The sequence below is a fragment of the Nannobrachium achirus genome (assembly GCF_963921795.1).
Source record: "Nannobrachium achirus genome assembly, chromosome: 1".
NCBI lineage: Eukaryota > Metazoa > Chordata > Actinopteri > Myctophiformes > Myctophidae > Nannobrachium > Nannobrachium achirus.
Window position 1 is genome coordinate 50,210,858 of NC_137810.1, and position 18,944 is coordinate 50,229,801.

General features: G+C 42.8%; 1 protein-coding gene across 1 annotated transcript in view; it reads left to right on the top strand.

Annotated features, from left to right (window-relative positions):
• The window catches only part of hook1 (hook microtubule-tethering protein 1), a 34,693-nt gene that overhangs the window by 15,420 nt on the left and 329 nt on the right, over positions 1-18,944 (top strand). The window contains exons 8-21 of the mRNA XM_080723262.1: positions 1,681-1,764; positions 3,568-3,731; positions 4,402-4,542; positions 5,961-6,162; positions 7,741-7,851; positions 8,450-8,537; positions 8,766-8,832; positions 11,507-11,647; positions 12,397-12,484; positions 13,704-13,735; positions 13,851-13,933; positions 15,980-16,080; positions 16,264-16,365; positions 18,136-18,204. Of these exons, the coding sequence (XP_080579388.1) occupies positions 1,681-1,764; positions 3,568-3,731; positions 4,402-4,542; positions 5,961-6,162; positions 7,741-7,851; positions 8,450-8,537; positions 8,766-8,832; positions 11,507-11,647; positions 12,397-12,484; positions 13,704-13,735; positions 13,851-13,933; positions 15,980-16,080; positions 16,264-16,365; positions 18,136-18,204 (1,473 nt within the window). The remainder of the gene's footprint in view (positions 1-1,680; positions 1,765-3,567; positions 3,732-4,401; positions 4,543-5,960; positions 6,163-7,740; positions 7,852-8,449; positions 8,538-8,765; positions 8,833-11,506; positions 11,648-12,396; positions 12,485-13,703; positions 13,736-13,850; positions 13,934-15,979; positions 16,081-16,263; positions 16,366-18,135; positions 18,205-18,944) is intronic.

Here is an 18,944-nt window from a genome sequence, read left to right on the forward strand (position 1 = left end):
GGGTTGTATCGGGTCGAGTACCGATACCACGAGTACCGATACCGCATCCCTAATTTTTGACATTTTGAAAGATGTGTTTGTTATGGGGCTAAACATGCAATTTCGCAATTGCGATCATGCCTAATACATTTGAGGCATTTTTAGAAATTTTTTTATAAAAAAAAATTTTGAAGAAAAAAAAAAATTTTTTTTTTTTTTTTTCAAAATGGCTTCCAACTCGGGAAACTCGGGCTGTGGCAGCCTGGGAGTACTGTAATAACTCGTGAAACTCGTGCCTTGGCAGTCAATGAGTTAACATAACATTTGTCATAGAAGTACAAGCCCTCTTTGTGTTGCTCTGGGTCATGATGACTGACCAGAGCCTGGATTCTCATCGTTTTCAGGGGCATGGCCACTTGGCCTTTGGCGTTATCAATTTGTTTTAGATAAGAAAGGACAAATACCAGCGCAGCAAGGCCACCAACTAAAACAATGATTTTAGTTTTTAATATAAAGTAAATACAGTATAACTATTATTGGGGGAAAAAAGTTTATTTCAAATTGATTAAATGTGTACAAACTCCAGAGTCATAAGTTCATACACACCAGAGTCCTGCAACGGGCCGGGTATCCGTGGGTATCCAACGGTTACCCACGGGGAGTCGGGGGAAGCTACGAATTGAGAATCTCAACAGAATTGTCTAAAAGAACATTGGCAGTAAAGAGGTAGAGGAGAACACGGTGAAGCCAGCTGGGGCAGTGCATGCTGGCAATCACGGCAACACAGGGTATTCTTGTTTGAGGTCAAACTCATAAGGCCAAACTGAGAGCACATGGGCCATGGCCTTCATGGCCTCCACGAAATACCTGGCCTGTTTGTGACCTGAAAGTGGGTCGTGAACTAAAAATCACACCCGTGTGAACTGAGCGGTGGTTTACCCACCAACCCCTCCCCCCCTCCCCCCTTCCCCTCGGGCCGCAAAAGTTTTTTGAAAAAAAAAAAGGTTTTTGAAAAAAAAAAAAAAAATGGGAAAAAAAGTATTTTTGAAAAAGGTTTTTTGAAAAAAAAAAGGTTTTTGAAAAAAAAAAAAGTTTTTGAAAAAAAAGTTTTTTGAAAAAAAAAGTTTTTGAAAAAAAAAAGATTTGGAAAAAAAAAACTTGGGCGTGCTTAATAACTGCGTATTACCTTACTGTACTTTATACTGTACCTAACTGTACTGTATACTGTACTCTACTGTACCTAACTGTACTGTACTGTACATATTCTGTGTTCTAGATCTATGAATTCTGTCACCTCCCCCCGCCCCCCCCCCCCCCCCAGGCTAGTCTCAACAGCACCCTCTTACCCACCAACCCCTCCCCCCTTCCCCCCTGTGTGTGTGTGTGTGTGCGTGTGTGTGTGCCTGGCCTGGCCTGGCCTGAAAACAGCGCCCCTCCCTTAACATGTGTGGTCATAAAAGGTACTACACCACAGGCTTGAGGCTACATACAGACCCACCCACCCACATACAAACATACCTACACACACGGCCACGCTATGGAGACGGTGTGACCACCGCTCAAAAACAAGTTAGATAGGAGGACATTGCTTTATAGCATCCTGGGCCATGACCTCATCGAGAAGGTCCCGAGCGAGATAACCTTTGAACCCGCTGCACTGTTAGCAATGTGAGATCACGTTTTCTCTCTCTCTGTCTACAGCTGAAAAAGACGCTGGAGGAACTCTCAGAGGTTACATCAGAAAAGGAGATGCTGGCACAGCGCTGTCAGGAGCTGGATGTTCAGGTGAACACCGAGATAATACACACACATCCTCTTTGTATCTCACTGTTCCTTCTTTTATCAGTGTGGTTTGAGGGCAACCAGACTATAGTACTTGTCCGACTTTCTTTCTTTCCGGATAACTTTATTTTGCCGCGCTACTCCTCCCACGGTTTTGGGCCATATATCAAATCCACTGGCTTCATCGGGACTCGTCTGCTTGCATTTTGCTAAGAGATACGTTGTATAGTTTAATTTATTTTAATTTATTTGTGAATTCATTTTCTCTATTGACTTGAACGGGAAAATGGAAAAACTAAACTTTTCCCAAATATGGAGATGACTGACATCATAGATGTCTGACGTCATAGACCACATGAGACTGATACAGGCTCTCTTATATGGGCACTCCATATACGGGCATAAAAGGGACAGAATGGTTAGCTCCGCCCAAATAGGGACAAGGACTGACAGATACAGAAATATCCATATATGGGCATGAAAAGGACAAATGGTAAGACGGAATACATTCTCCAGTGGATTCTTCGTGATTTCCCAGAATTGCATCTTTCTACTGTAGTTTATGATTTGTTGTCAGACTACAGTACACTAGGAACTGTTCCTGTCGTCAAAATGGCCTTAAGTTTGAACAGGCTCTCTCTCTCTCTCTCACACACACACACACACACACACACACACACACACACACACACACACACACACACACACACACGCTTTCTGGTACCGTACAGTATAAACCGGAGCTGTGTAATACATTGATGCTGAGTCCATTGTCTGGAGTTGGTGTGGCAGAAGAGCTGTCATTTTACAGATCAGTCTAAGCTCCGAGCCCTCTGCTCTGCCCTGCTCTGTGAGAGTGAGTATCCCACAGCCTTGAGGGGAACTGGAGAGCACGAGCGTTAGCCCGTGCAAAGGTAAAGACGCAGGAATGTTCTGACGCTATCTTACACTGGACTCTCGACAGATACATTTGTTTTGTCTCCGGTCTTGCACTCCTGTGGTCGCGGTGAGGTAAGTTCAACATGGCCGACCGTCCAGCCAAACTACTTAACTCAGTGCTGGGCTCAGGGCTGGCCAGCCCCAACTCGCTGACTCTCAACTAACCCTGCTAACATAAGGCTCTTATCGAGATCTTGCTCAAACATACTGTAACCCATTCTGTATGTATTTAATATTATGTGCTCTTCCTCCTCTACTGGTTTTATGGTTGATCTAATGGTGTCCCTAGTGCTTTTGGACCACTGCTTCTGGATGGTTCACATGTAAAGAGACTTGGCAAGGCATTTTCCTTTGAAAGTAATTTCTGACGCTTTTACTGTTTCAATGTCATGCTTTTATTTCTTGCACTATGTTTTACATTAATTTGTATAAAAGGCATTTTTTCCCCCAGACGATGGACAAGTTCTCTTCTGACGGACATGCCTTGTAACGAGTGACAATGTGGGGAACAGCGGGTGAGGGGTGGAACTAACCAGCCGTGTATTAACATGTTTGCTTAAGATGCTTGTGTTCGGCTTTCAGTCTGGAATAACTGCACTGTTTGTTTAACAGCCGCGGAGAGGAGGAGAGTCATCTGTAATTGATGTCTGTACTAGTCTTTCAATGCTGACATGCTGTGTTGTGTTGCGTTGCTTTGCATGAAATAATTGGCCAAGAAAGGAGATGGGGAACCTAACAAAGCATCCTCACTGACTCGATACGACGATTGTTATTTTCTTACACTACAGCACTGTATGAATCACATTTTAAAAGTGGCTGTGTGTCAAAAGAAAAAAACGGATCTCACGCTTCTCCATACCTTGGCAGGTCACGGTCCTCCAAGAGGAACGGAACAGCCTATTGGCTGAGAATGATGTCCTAACGGACCGCGCCAATCAGCTGGACTCGTTTGACGACCCGACCACGCCCTCAGGAAGGAAACACAGCCAGCTGCAGCTACAGCTGGAGGCGCTGCAGGAGGAGAACTTCAGGTGTGTTCCATCAGGGGGTCCCCGGTCAAATTAATTAAAACCAGCTGCCTTCTACGTTTTTTCAGGACAAGGACCCCCTTAGCTAAGAGAGAGATGAGGCAGGGACCTCCACTACATATTGTATTGTGCAGTTTTCGATTTGATAGTTGGATTCATGTTCACTAGACACTTAATCTTTTAAACCCTCAATATTTTGTCAACTTGACCGTTGGCTCTGTACTCGGTCTGCTCTTTTTCCCTCTACACCAACTCTCCGAAAATAGCCGGTCTACAACCTCACAACTCCTCGCTGGGCCATATACAAGCTCACAACGCCTCACTGCGTGTGAGTGCGCGATCTACAAGCTCACAAACCCTCACTGCGCGGTCTACAAGCTCACAACGCCTCGCAGCTCTTGAAGACCCCTGACTTAAACCATTAATACCTGAGGCAGATTCTACAAATGCCCTGTAAATCCCTGTAGTCTTCACACTTCTGACGGGGGAGGGTCCGCAGCCAAATGAATATTAATTAAAGGGTCCTTGACATGAAAAAGTTTGAGAACCACTAAAAAGGTTGTGCACTAACTTCACACTGAAGGCTAATTGATACTTGGTTGTGCTCCATTGTCTATAATATAACAACATATGAATACCCGTTAAAGAGTCTTTAAATGTGTGCCTCCCTTAGGCTGGAAGCTGCTAAGGATGACTACCGTATCCATTGTGAAACCATACAGAAGGACTTGATCGATTTTCAGCACCGCAACGACGAACTCACCAGTCTGGCAGAGGAATCCCGTGCACTCAAAGACGAACTGGACATCCTCAGGTGTGCTTGCCTTGTCCACTGTCTCTTCTGCACTCTCATGGTCACGCATTCAGTCAGTGTTACCAGATGGGAAATGTTGAATTATCGTACCGGAGGCTCAGAATTATCGTATTTGACATGAAACTATCGTACTCGGCCAAAAAAGAGAAATCACTCGCGTAAAAACGTAATTTCACCAAAAAATGCGTCTTTAGTGTAAGAAACAACCTAGTTTTAGACTCCTGCGTGACAAAAACGCATCAGATATGCTGTGTGGAGGCAGGCAACTTCTTGGAGCTTACACAAATAAAAGCCTGAAACTGGTCTGGAAAGATGCAACTAGTGTTTTTAATGCCTCCAAGTACAGATCTAGGGTCAGATTGACTGATTTCCTGGCTTATTTTGAGAAGCCAAACCAGATCCCAGATCAGCAGCCAGGGAAAATAGTGAATTCACGCTCTTTTTGATGATATGCCGAAATTATCGTACATTTGGGCATTTTTGGAATTATTGATCGTACATCGTACAGAGGGTCAAATTATCGTACAAATACGATAATTATCGTACGTCTGGCAACACTGCATTCAGTGTATGAGCATAATAAATACGTTATTTTTGGGGGCAAATTGACATTTCTGCCTAACTCAATTTCCCTAACACTGCTGCTTTATTTGTCCCTAATTGCCTGTCCTCGTATCAGAATGCTTGTTTACATTCCAAAAATGATAGGCTGATAACAATAAGGCAGACACAAAGGGATATTTCACTTGGTAATTTTATCGTCTAATCAGGATTTTATGAACACCCTGAACAGATTTACATTTTCTTAGACCCCTCCCCATACACACCCATTGTAACTTCAAACTCTATTTTAACCATGATAGATTCATCAAAAACACCCATTATCTTTTCTGGTGACTAATAATACCCTCCTAATACGTGAGCTGGCCATGTTTTTTTCTTCGATAACCCATTTAATTTATTTTTAATAATTTATTATTGTATTGTTTATTCCTTTTTTTTTTGCAACCCTTGCAAGTAAAAATTGTATTTCTTCTTTTCTGAAAACCTTCAAAATATGACACATTTTCCTGTGTTGTGTCTTTGTTTGGCTGCAACTCGAAACTGGTAAAAAGGAAAAAACCAAAGCCTACCCATAACCCTCCCCCGAAAAAAAAGAAGAAAAAAAAATCAGATTTCTTACTGCTACACGATGTTCTTTTATATATACATTATATATAGTTCTGTGTATATTTGTCTGTCATTTATGTCTCTATGAATTGAGTACAAAAGGACCCCAATGTAAACAAGCCATTGTGCTTTCTTGGGTCCATTTTAATTGACCTTGTATCTGAACTGTACTGTCCTGTGCTGTGCTTTTCCTACGCCAATAATAAAGTAACCAATCAATCAATCGTGTGTGTGTGTGCACCGCGTAGGAGCTGCTCGGACCGTGCGGTGAAACTGGAGGCCTCGGTGGAGATCTACCGACGGAAGCTGGAGGATCTGGGAGACCTGCGGAGGCAGGTGAAGCTGCTGGAGGAGAGGAACATGACCTACATGCACAACACGGTCAGCCTGGAGGAGGAGCTGCGCAAGGCCAACGCTGCCCGCACACAGCTGGAGACCTACAAGAAACAGGTAGAACTATAGGGGCAGCGCTGGGAACAGTACTCACGTTCATTTGCTTGAGCAAAAGTATCAATACTGCTATGTAGAAATACTCTGTTAGGGCAGTGGTTCTCAACCTTTTCAGGCCGCGACCCCCAAAATAATCATAGTTGAACTGGGGACCCCCCCACCCTGACGAGCACTACCGTACTTTGGAATTGAAATAGTTACTTTTTGTTTAACATGTTCTATTGTGAAAATAGCAGATCTACATGCTCACAACACCTCACGTCACAAAGTGTTGTGAGCATGTAGATCGTCTATTTTCACAATTTCTGCCTCTAACTTTCGACAATTTGTTTACATTTTCATTTTAGAGGTATCAAAAAAGGTCTTAAAAGTCCTTAAATTGTCACTTTAGAAATGTGCAGATACCCTCTATACACTTTGTTTACTGTTGAGTGATAAAACAATGTTGCACATTAAGTTAATCATCTGGGGACCCCCCTGGGGGTCCCGAGTCCGACCCACAGGTTGAGAACAGTCACACCGGAAGAAATATCCTACCTATGAGAGTGGATTCTGCCAATGTATTTCAATGGGAATGGCATGGATTGATGGTCTTGCCCAGCTTTTGGCATGCCGCACAGACCTTGCGTTTATGCTTGAAGCAGATTATTCTCGAGACAGATGTAAGGGGACGGTCACGGCGCACTTTTATTCTACCTGTGAGGGCGGATTCTGACAATGCATTTCAATGGGAATGAAGTGGTTTGCTGCCATTTGATTTTTTTCTGAAGAAAAATAAAAGTGCTCCATTCCCAAACACCACTGGGTAGAAGAATACACAGAAACACAGTGGGGCTTTTGAACTCTCTCATCGTCATGTCAAAATCACATTGATTTAGCATGCAGTAACATAATGTAATATTATACACATTAATTGCCCGGTGTACCAGTTTATATATTTGCAGACACACACCTTGGCTGCCAAACCACAACATCCGCCCCTCATTTCTTACATGCCCACGAGTGGTACACAATATCTCTAAAGTCACGTCATCAACATGGCTCTGTCCCATTTCCCATATTCCCTCCTGATTGGCTACCATTGCCTTCTAAAGTTTGTGTATGCGACCTGACTGTCGCTTATCTCCCGAGTCCCGATTAGGGAGTCTTACTGGTAGTCACTCTGAATATACATGGAATGACGAGTACATTCCGCCATCCATCAGGCACTACAACGCGCGTGGCTGCTTGCAGCTCTGTTCTGTCCTTGAAACCTGTCCGCTATGCTGCTAAAATGAATGGTGTATTGAAAGAAAACAATGTCATGGTTGTAATTGGCTTTGTGTTTTCCCACCCGAGTGCACCCTAGGGCACCTACGGCAACAAATGAAAAGCCATCCAATTAAACTATCTATGACGGCGGGAAGCGGGGAATGAGTGTATGTGTCTGTGCTATCCGCTGCTCATGACATTACACGCATTCGCATCCGACTTTAGCCGTAAATGTTTTAGCAAGTAGTCTGTTTTAGTTTGGGCTTTAGTTCCCCCCCTGATTTATTTATTCATGTATTTAATTTAAAACGTTATGCATGCGCTCAGATCCAGGAGCTACACAAGAAGCTGTCTGAGGAGACTCGGCGGGCGGACAACCTTGCCTTCGAGATGAAGAAGTTTGAGGAGAAACATGAAGCCACAGTGAAGGAGAAAGAGGTGAGAGCAGGTTTTAGGCCTAGAATTATTTAATGCTTTAACTATTGAAAAATAGCAGATCTGCTATTTTTGAAAAGTCGTGAAAATGTGTGCAAATATTTGAATACATTTATTTTTAAAGCGAACATTTGTAACTCAGATTTTGCTTCTGGGGGTCCCTAGAAGTAAATATTTTGAGAGGGGTGGGGGTCTGTGGCCAAATACATATAAGTTTGGGGGTCCTTGACATGAAAAGGTTTGAGCACCGCTGACATAGAAACATAGGTTTTTCAAAAAACCTTAGAAGGATTTAGAAGACACATATAGAATCGGGTCAAAATATTTAAAGACTTGCACAAATGTTCACGATTTTTCAAAAATAGCAGATCTACAAGCTCACAGTGGGGCACTCGGTGCCGCGCTGTGAGCTTGTATATCTGCTATTTTTCAATAGTTAAAGCAAAACATTAAATGTCAACGGGGGAGGACGTTTTATCACAAAACCATGGAATGACCCTTTACTGCACACAGCAAGCTACAGTACAGCATAGAAACATTGCCTGAATGTCTGTCTGTCTCTATCTCTCTCTCTCTCCTTTCCTGGTCCCACCATCACTAGAGGATCATCATTGAGCGAGACTCCCTGAGGGAGACCAACGAGGAGCTACGATGCACACAGGCCCAGCAGGACCAGCTCAAACAAGCAGGTACCTCGTCCTCAATCAGTCAACTTTATTTATACGTATATAGTGCCACGGCACAACAAGTTATACCAAGACATTTTACATGTACTGTAGGTAGCAGGTCAAGATAGTACTCAACATTCCCCCATGAGCAAGTGCTTGGTGGTGGTAAGGAACAAAGGAAGGATACAAATGATAAGAAGCTATACTAAATCCATAATATCCTTTTTCTTTTTTTTTTCTCTCTCCAAGGGATGCTTCCCGCCGGCAGTCCCAGCCATGATACCTTGGCGGCTGAGCTCCTCCCCACTGAGTTCAGGTAATGGATGCTTCATCTGACAACATCACATTTGCAGTCTGTACCAGGGCTGCCAAGAACCTGAGACAAATGAGCCTCTTCACACTCACTTTCACATCTCGGCACCACCTATTTGTCATGCCGTGAAACCCCAAATCACAGTTTCTGTGTGATTTATTTTGTGCGTTCCGCACTGCCGCGGTGAGAAGTTCAGTTTGAGAAGTCGACGCAAAGTTACATACTTTTGATCTGTGCAATGCACTGGAGATATTAGGAGAGATAACGAGCGAAAGCCACTTTGAATGTGAATACTAGCACATGGTGTGATGTTTAACATCTACCAAAAAAATCCCCCCTTCATGTAAGCTTGAAGAGATGCCACTTTTGCTGAATGTTCTAGCCAGAATGAGGGTGGTTCATGTGGTTATAAGCATACTTCTAAATAAAAATTCTATGACTTCCTCTAATCATGATCGAGTGGGGGCAGGCCTTAGGCACACCATGGCCCGCCCCCCACTCGATCATGATTTGAAGAAGGCCCCCACTCTATCCTGATTGGAGGATTGCCGTTACACTTCACATACAGGGAAAACTGAAACTGCGTTTTTCTCCTCACAGGGGATAGGGTGGAAGTCCTTATATGGACCAAACACTCTATTGCAGGGGTTTTCAAAGTGGGTAACGGGGCACCCTGGGGTGCCGCGACGGCAGTCCACGGGTGCCGTGAGATAATTAGATAATATTTCTAATTTAATAAAAAATCTCAGGGAGAATAGTGGCAAAAATGCCCTTATGTTTCCCCTTATATGGAGGTGAATTAATTCATTTACTCAATTAAACACAAATTAATTCAGATGATGTCATCATCTTATAATAATTAATGACAAAAAAAATCACTAAAACAGTTAGATCATACTGTTATGCTAAAGGTAATATTAAGCATAAATATAAGGTGCTGGAAGTAAAAATTATGAATATAATAGGGGTGCCTCGGAGGGAAAAAAAATTATGGGGGTGCCCCGAGCCAAAAAGGTTTTGGAACCCCTGCTCTATAGTAACTAGTACTATTAGAACATAGACCCATTTTGTTATTATTTGAATTAAATGAAATCACTTACCCTACCTTTTAAATAATAATAATAATGACGGCCACCACATGAAGTTGAATGGGCTTATCTAGGAGGGGGCATGTGGTCAAATTAATCATCCGTCGCGTTGTTACGCTTTGTGAGCGTGTACATAGGCTATTTTCACTGACGATTTATTTCAAGATATTTATTGCGTGAGTGAAAACTGTCTCCACCTGTTTCCGCAAGACTTTACTGTAGCATTATCTGCAGGACACTTCCGGTTAACAGCAGACATACAAGCTCACGTTGCGTCGCAGATGCAACCGTTGTGAGCTTGTAGATCACACTCTGCTGTGACGCCGGAAATGCCGCTCGCCTTCTGCGCAATGCACAATGGGATGTTGGACAGTTGTGGATAGAGCCCTGAGGCTGAGGGATTTCTCACTGCACCAAACCCATAACACAACTACTTCACAGACCAGCTTGAAATAATTGTGCACAGATTATGCTACCGTGCATATAGACATTGCGCTTGGAAGGTCCATGAGTGCAAATAGCAAGAACAAGGAGAGAAGTGTGTGCTGTGCAACGTTATAATCCAGCATTGGTATGTGGCTCAGCTGTTGAAAAGAGCAACGGCACAGGGGGGAAACAGTTTGTTCTTAAGGTCCCCAAAGGGGAGAGCTTCAAAGAGATTATGGCCAGCATCAGAGGGGGCATAAATCGATCTTGCCTGCTTGCTCCCTGGCCCTGAAAGTGTACAGTTCATGATGGGGCGTTTGCTGATTTTCTTTTTCCTCCCTGTTGAGATCATGCACTACAACCTGTTCGTGTCCCACTTGGACCATTTAGCCTGATTTATACTTTGTTGTACAAGGGAGTTGCATACTAGTGACCGACCGATAGACTGTTTTGTGATCCGATACCGATTCTAGAGAGGGGGCCATCACCGATACAGATATATACATATATACCTGTATATAAAACAGGCGTTTTACTCTTAATAGGTGGATTGTGTAAAGACTTTGCACCAATATGATCATGAAAAGGTACAGTGACAGTCGTACTACAGATTCAGACAGTTGCTTTCTTAAACCGATATCTTTATTAAAGAGCCACAGATGTCCAATCTGCAGTGCTCTAACTGTACTGAAGTCTCATTTCTCTCCAAAAGCCCTTGAATATGATGGAATATGATTAAGGATTACTGTTATTATGGTAAGCTCACATTTAATATCGCACAAACCATAATCGTAACTTTCACTAGCCCCTAAAAAAAGTTATATCTGTCATATCGGTCGCATATCGGTTATATCGTTCATATCGGTCATATCGGTCGCATATCTGTGCATATCGGTGCATATCGGTGGTCACTATTGCATACCACAATGGCCCTTCTACTAGCTCACAACGTGTCGCACAGTCGAAGGTGAGGACGGACTATGCTAGCAGTGTATAACTGCTGTATAAGAAATCCATGAACATTTTAAATCTGCAACACAATTTGATACGATATGTAGTGGGGGTCCCTGCTTCATCTCTCTCTCAGCTAAGGGGTCCTTGGCCTGAAAACCTTGAAGACCCCTGGTCTAAATGATGTAACCTTCGCGTGTGTGTCATTCCAGAGAGAAGTTCATCAGGTTGCAGCATGAGAACAAGATGCTGAGGCTGCAGCAGGAGGACTGTGAGAGGGAGAAGATCAGCGATCTGCAGGCTCAGCTTGAAGAAGCACACAGGACACGCAGTGAACTGGACACTGACAATAGGTACTGTACCAGGTTTAAGGGTGGGCGATATGGAGATAAATATAGTTGAGACAATACAATGTCTACACAATATGCCCTTTCAGAGATATCGTATATATTGTGATACAATGAGGGAGCCTTATAAAAGAATCCTGAATTGTTAATACAGAGATTCATTGCAGAAATTTGGTCTAAATAAGTAGTTCTCAAACTTTAAAATGTCAAGGTCTCCCCTTAACTCTGAAAGTATACAAACCCATAAGTTTCCATTTGGTTTTATTTGTATACTGTCAGAGTTACATACTTATAAGGGTCAATTTAGACCTCCCAAAAGGAACCCAGAGAGTCCCTGCCTGGACCCCACTTTGGTCTGTTGGTCTGTTACTCCTTTTTCTTTTAGTTTTTGTTACATTGTAGGTGGTTGTATTGTTAAATAACTTGATAAAAAACCATAAAAAACAACATGTAAAAGAATCGTGATACGATCATGTATCGTGATACAGCTTGGAAAAATAACGTGATGGTGTATTTTTACATATCGCCCACTCCTAACACATCATGTTGTATCTTTAATCGGAAAGGCAGATACATATTTTTATTTATGCTTTCAATTTGAGATCTATTTGACCTCTCGGACTGTTCTCCCAAAGTTTTTTAACACACAAATGCAGTTTTTGTAAGGAGAACATGATTGTTCAGTACAACAATGATAGCCAAGGATAATTATTTTGGAGGATTTCTTTATAGATGAGCTCTACTGTACTTTTCAGGTTGAGCCGAGAGCGGATGAGTGAGCTGCAGCAGCAGGTTGCAGACCTCCAGAAGGCTCTTCAGAGCCAGGCAGACAAACCTGATGATGTGAGTTCAATAAAAGGCTAATTTATAACTTTGTGTCGTTTGACAAAAAGTGATGTATTTTTTAATGGAAAGAAAGGTTTTTCATTTGAAGATGGTTGTGATTGTTGAGTGATTGATTGGATACTAGGGATGGTCCGATCAGGTTTTTTGGAACCGATCACCGAGCACCGATCACAAAAGTTTGATCACCCGATACCGATCAATCACCGATCCGATCAAGTTATTATTTATATATTATTTATATTTTCTAAATGTTAATGTTTTAACTTTAATTAATTAATTCACTCATTAATTCATTTATATATTTGCCTTATAGTTATTTGCCAGCATTACTATGTATTTATTATCATAGCAGTAACTAATTATTCCTTCAGCACTGTGGAAATCAATACCCCAAAATGGCCTCAAGTGGGCATACTGAACGGCTGGTTGATCGGATGCACCGATCGGATCGGATCGGTGAATTTACCTTTTGATCTAAACCACCGATTATCGCCGATCACGCTTTGATCGGCCCGATCCGATCCATTGCCGATTGATCGGTAACATCTCTATTGGATACTTTATTGGTCAGAATGAAATGTAAACAGCATGAGGTACAGACATTTGGTCTAAAATAGGGATGTCCCGATACCACTTTTTTGCTGACCAAGTACGAGTACATAATTTGAGTACTTGCCGATACCGAATACCGATACTGTAAGTTACGTTTCTGTACAAGTGCTTAAATAGTGTGTGGCGCTCCAAAATAAAATGCTTTAAATAATTATGTTGTCATGGCTAGAGTGAGAGAAGGGGAAAACACTGTTCATTAGTTGAACTAACACACACAAAACTGTGTCTTAGGACTTTTGATATGTTGTTACCAACATATATTATGAAACAAAATGGTGTCTGGCGCTGCCGTGAGCAATATCGGACGAGTACGAGTACAGCAAAATAGGCCCGATACCGCATCCCTAGTCTAAAAGGATAACACAAAATGTGTTGTCCTGGGACTTGTTTCCACTGACATTGCAGAGTTGACTAAATAATGAGTCCTTTACATTTTGTTAGAAGCAATTTCCCAGATTTACTGTAGCCACTTCACCCTGAAGGACGCTTGGAGCAATTTATTTTCATTATCGTCTCCCTTGCTGTATCTATACTATTGCCTTGCTATTGAGCAAATATGAGCGGTGTAGAAGGATTTGAAATGTATTCCTTTTTTGGTTTTCAGTCTAACTTGAAGAGGAAAATCGATGCCCACATGTAAGTATGAATCTACAGTAATGTCGTCGATGAAAAATAGTATGAATCTAAAAGTCATAGTTTCCATCTTCTCCAGTAAAGGGTGCTAAAGAGCACTGTGGTTTGTGTTTCCCAGGGTTCAGCTGAATGAGGCTCAGGATGAGATCATGAAGAAGAAAGAGCTTCTGGAGGACCTTCAGCCGGACAACACTCAGACATGTGAGTGAAAATAATAAACTTAACCCTCGTAGGGTCTTCGGGTCACTTTGACCCGGTTTTACATTTTCAACATCAAGAAAAAGTATGTTAAAATGTGATTTTTTCCATGAAACTTCTTCTGCTTGGCTTATTTACTGTACTAAACATGTGATATGAAAATGGTACCTGTCGTGCATTTGCAACACCCCCCTGTATCAACATATAACACCCAGGGTCTTCGGGTCACTTTGACCCGGCCATTGAAAGTGTATGCTAAATGCCTAATATTTAGACCATTTCTTTCTGAAAAAACATTGGACATATGGATTTTGGAGTACATAATTTGCTCACCATTACAAACTACATTGATAACAATTCAATCAATATTATCTCCGCCAGGCCAGGATGGCCAAAAGTGAGGGATATGTTTTCGTTGCTTCTGTCTGTGAACAGCTAATCTCAGTCACCGCTGGACCAGTCAGCGTGAAACTTTACATGTACTTCCCCGGGAGGCCTAGGAAGATATTCAACCCCAAATCGTCCTGTTATAGAGCCACCATGAGGCAGAATTGAACAAAACAAGTTTTGGGGGATATTTACAATACCGATTTTCTCTTGTCATTTGATCAAGGTCATGACCTACAGTATGTGTCACATTTTCTATTCAGATTGGCCACGATCCCAAAGATGCTTACGATTTTTGCGGGAGTGGCACATTTTGCTACCAAATGGGAACTTCATCCCTATGCCACTTTACAAATTCCAAGTTCCTCAGCATTCCGACGTGATTTGTAGCATTTATTTTATTTTATTTTGAGTAGCCAATTATAGTTTACCCTCTTTTTCTCCCCAATCCAGTCCTTATGCCAATTGATTCCTCCCCTATGTTGTCACTGCTGTTGTATCCTACCGAATCACCTGACAGTGAGGAGCCCCCACCGAGAGGACGTAGGGCCTTCGCCCTTCGTCCTACTCCTCCCTCCCAAAACCAGCTACCACCCAGCCTGGCTGTAGGAATACATGTAGTGACAATTATCACCCTCTCCGCCCAGCTTCCCTTCCCTCGAACAACAATTGTGTTTGCATAGATGCCCCACGATTGATTCAAATCCACAACCTCTGTGGTGGTGACAGGGACATTGTGCCACCCGAGCACCTGTAGCACTTTGTGCAAATCAGAGTGGGACAAGAAATATTTGACATATAGTTCTTGATCAAATGACAATAGGGATAATATAATATGTACCAATTGGTGTGAGGTTTAGACAAGGTCTATATGGTAATACCAAGATATTTTACAAAGATCAGTCTCATGGTAGTGCTATAAAAGACAGATGGGAAAGATTTCCTTTCTAGGCCTCTTGGGCGTATGTGTGCCAATGCCAAGTTTGATGCTGAAGTGGTGCCTGAGATTAGCTGTTCACACAACGGCCTGATGGTGGCGCTATAAGAGGCCAATGTGAAGAATTTGGGGAGGAGGTTCTTCCTAGGCCTCCTGGGAGTGTGTGTGTGTAGTTTCACACTAATTAGTCCAATTTGCCTGAGATTAGCTGTCCACAGACAGAGGAGTGAAAACATAATCCCTCACCTTTGGCCATCCCGGCCTGGCGGGGATAATACAAAATATTGATTGAATTGTTAGTAAAGTAGTTAGTAATGACAATCAAATTGTGTTTAATATGATTTTTGGGGATTTCTAACTACTTTAGAATGGTTTAATATGAGCCGGGTCAAAGTGACCCAAAGGCCCTGGGTGTGACTAAAACACGAGGATCCTACGAGGGTTAAAAGTCCTTATGAAATTAAAAATACGTTTTTCACACTTTTAGAGCATATCCGTGGTCAGGTCATACCCAATGTTAGGCAAAAAAGAAAACTATTTTTCTGTATTTTTATATCAAACTTCCATTAAAAAAACTAATGTAATTACTTCTTAATTGAAAACACAATGTAGGAAACAAAAAATTAAGGGACCCACGAGAATGTGTCCGCGACCCACAAATGGGTCCCGACCCAGTGTTTGGGAACCAGTGCTGTATACTGTAATGACACTCGTTTGTCTCCCAGCCCTGAGAGTGGATGAGCTGATGGCTGCTCTGAAGAAGAAGGATGACGACATGAGAGCCATGGAGGAGAGATACAAAATGTACCTGGAGAAAGCTCGCAATGTGAGTTGGCGCCTCCAGTAGGCTTTCGTCTGAGCTTTATTGTTTCTTTATTTTTGCGCTTGGTTGCATTGTTTTGGTGCCAAGGGCCATATAAAATAATGTTCGTCTTTTTTCTCTACTTAGTTTTGCAATCAGTCAGATGGAGAGGTATTTTAGATTATGTTTGTTATTTCCCTCCTTTAGGTGATCAGGGCCTTGGACCCCAAGTTGAATCCAGCCACGGCTGAGATTCTTGCCCTGAAGAACCAGCTGGCAGATAGGGAAAAGCGGATCATCAGTCTAGAGGTAATTAGTGTGGTTGCTGTAGGCCAGTGGTTCTCAACCTTTTCAGGCCGTGAACCCCAAAATATATATATTTTCTTAAACTGGGGACCCCAAAATATATATATTTTTTGAAACTGGGGAGCCCCCCACGCGTGATTCAAAACAGCGGCGCAGTTCGGCCAGTGGAGACGCCCCAATACTCTATAGAGACGCCCCTCTTAACAACACACACGCATAACAACTGTTAAAGGCTGCACTTGACACTTTTGTGCTTTGCTCAAAATAAACTTGACACTTGTACTGTGAAAGGCCTCTCATTTTATTTATCTTCTGTGCTGGGTGTTTTTTTAATGGGTTGCCATGGTACAAAAGAGAAATTAAAACGGCTCACAACACACTTTGAAAAGATAAAAATATACTGTCTTGTTTTGTTCACTACTAGAAAATGCAGACATAACTTAGAAAATTCAGACATAACTGTTTATTTACAACAGCCAAAAATGTAATACATTTGTAAAACATGGGCTGTAGGAAACAATTAAGGAAACCATAAAATGTGAATTAACGTTCATACTCTGCATTTCCTTAAAGCTTTATTCGAATTCGCCTTTACTTTAACATTAAAACCCGAACTACTGTCATACTTATTACTCAAGATAACTTATAACGTGTCGGGTTATTGTTAAAGTAACGCGCTACGCGCCTGACAGAGATGACAGCGTCCCCACCCGGGTGCCGCCACAGGCTTAGGCCAATCAGAGGCAAGCGGAACGAGAGGGGCGTGCGTCTCCACTGGCCGAACTGCGTCGCTGTTTTGATACACGCGCCCCCCACCCTGATGAGCACTAAGAGTTGAGGCATTACATTTTGTATAACACGGTTCTATTGTGAAAATAGCGACCTTAAGCAACGCTACGGCAACGGCAGATGACAACGGCAACCGGAAATGATCCACGCTCGATAGATAAACCTGCCGTCACCGCAGCCGTCTCTACTACGGCAGAAGGTCCCTTCTCACGTAGCGCCTACTCCGTCTGCTGCGTGTACGCGTCGCCATGGGAACCAAAGCGTTCAGTGAAAGGGGTGGGAACCCGTCGCCGCCGAGGCTTTGCCTAACCGTTTTGATCGCTACGGCGATAACGTCATAGCAGCCGTAGTCCGCCTGGTGTTGCCGTCCTGAAAATCATCTAGCTTAAACTCGCTAATAGCAGATCTACATGCTCACAACGCCTCGCATTTCACAATTTCTGCCTCCAATATTTGACAATTTGGCCAATGTTTAATTAGTAATTTTAGAGGTTAAAAAGTCCTGAAATTGTCACTTTAGAAATGTGCAGATACCCTCTATATACACTTAAACTTTATATCGGGTTTGTTTACTGTTGAGTGAGAAAACAATGTTTCACATCTGGGGACCCCCAAAATAATTTGGGTCCCGACCCACAGGTTGAGAATCACTGCTGTAGGCAACCAGACGATTGTTCTTATCCATTTTTATTTCACCTAAAGTAAACCTGTTTTCATTCATCTTTTCTGTAACTCCAAAAGTCCAATGAATTCAGTGGACGTTTTCGGTCCCTCTTCTGATTGGACTGAAAAACTGGGACTAATGGTGATTAATTGTGCCAATTGTGACTGATTAACTTAACGTTTTAATAGACATAATTAAGTACATTGATTTTACGTCCTCTCGACAGTTCATTTTTGAGTGCATTGGATCTTTTCTTTCCTTTTTTTTGTCCCTTTTTCAGTCATGGTTAATTGGTCTGTTGCTCTCCTCTCTGGTCCTAGCGGGAATGTGAACAGGCTAAGCTGAGAGAGTATGAGGAGAAGCTGATCGTGACAGCTTGGAATAACAAGGTAAGATTTATCAAGGTATATTCTGAGCTTCACGAAACAACACCATACACAACACTGCAATAACATCTAAAATATGGAGGGGGCACCGTTACGCAGTCGGTAGTGCTGTTGCCTCACTCGGGGAGGTCCTGGGTTCGATTCCCGCTGGGGAAACTGCTTGTTCTCCGGTGAAAGAGCCTTTCTGTGTGGAGTTTGCATGTTCTCCCCGAGTCTCCTAGGGTATGTACCCTTACAAAAAACATGCAGTAATCCTGGTCTCTACTGCCTCCCCCTGGCCAGCCGGGGCACCTAATGGAGGGGAAAGGTAGCCTTGCATAGCCAGACTATAGCGACCTTAAGCAACGCTACGGCAACGGCAGATGACAACGGCAACCGGAAATTATCCACGCTCGATAGATAAACCTGCCGTCGCCCCAGCCGTCTCTACTACGGCAGAAGGTCCATTCCCACGTAGCGCCTACTCCGTCTGCTGCGTGTACGTGTCGCCATGGGAACCAAAGCGTTCAGTGAAAGGGGTGGGAAGTATGGGAACCCGTTGCCGCCGAGGCTTTGCTTAACCATTTTGATCGCTGCGGCGATTACGTCATAGCAGCCGTAGTCCGCCTGGCGTTGCCGTCCTGAAAATCATCTAGCTTAAACTTGCTAATATCACTGCGTGGATACATGTCTGGTACTTCTATATGGAAGGTTTTTTTTTCCAAGGGGCGGGTTAAAAAGATTATCCGGACACAATTGGTTAG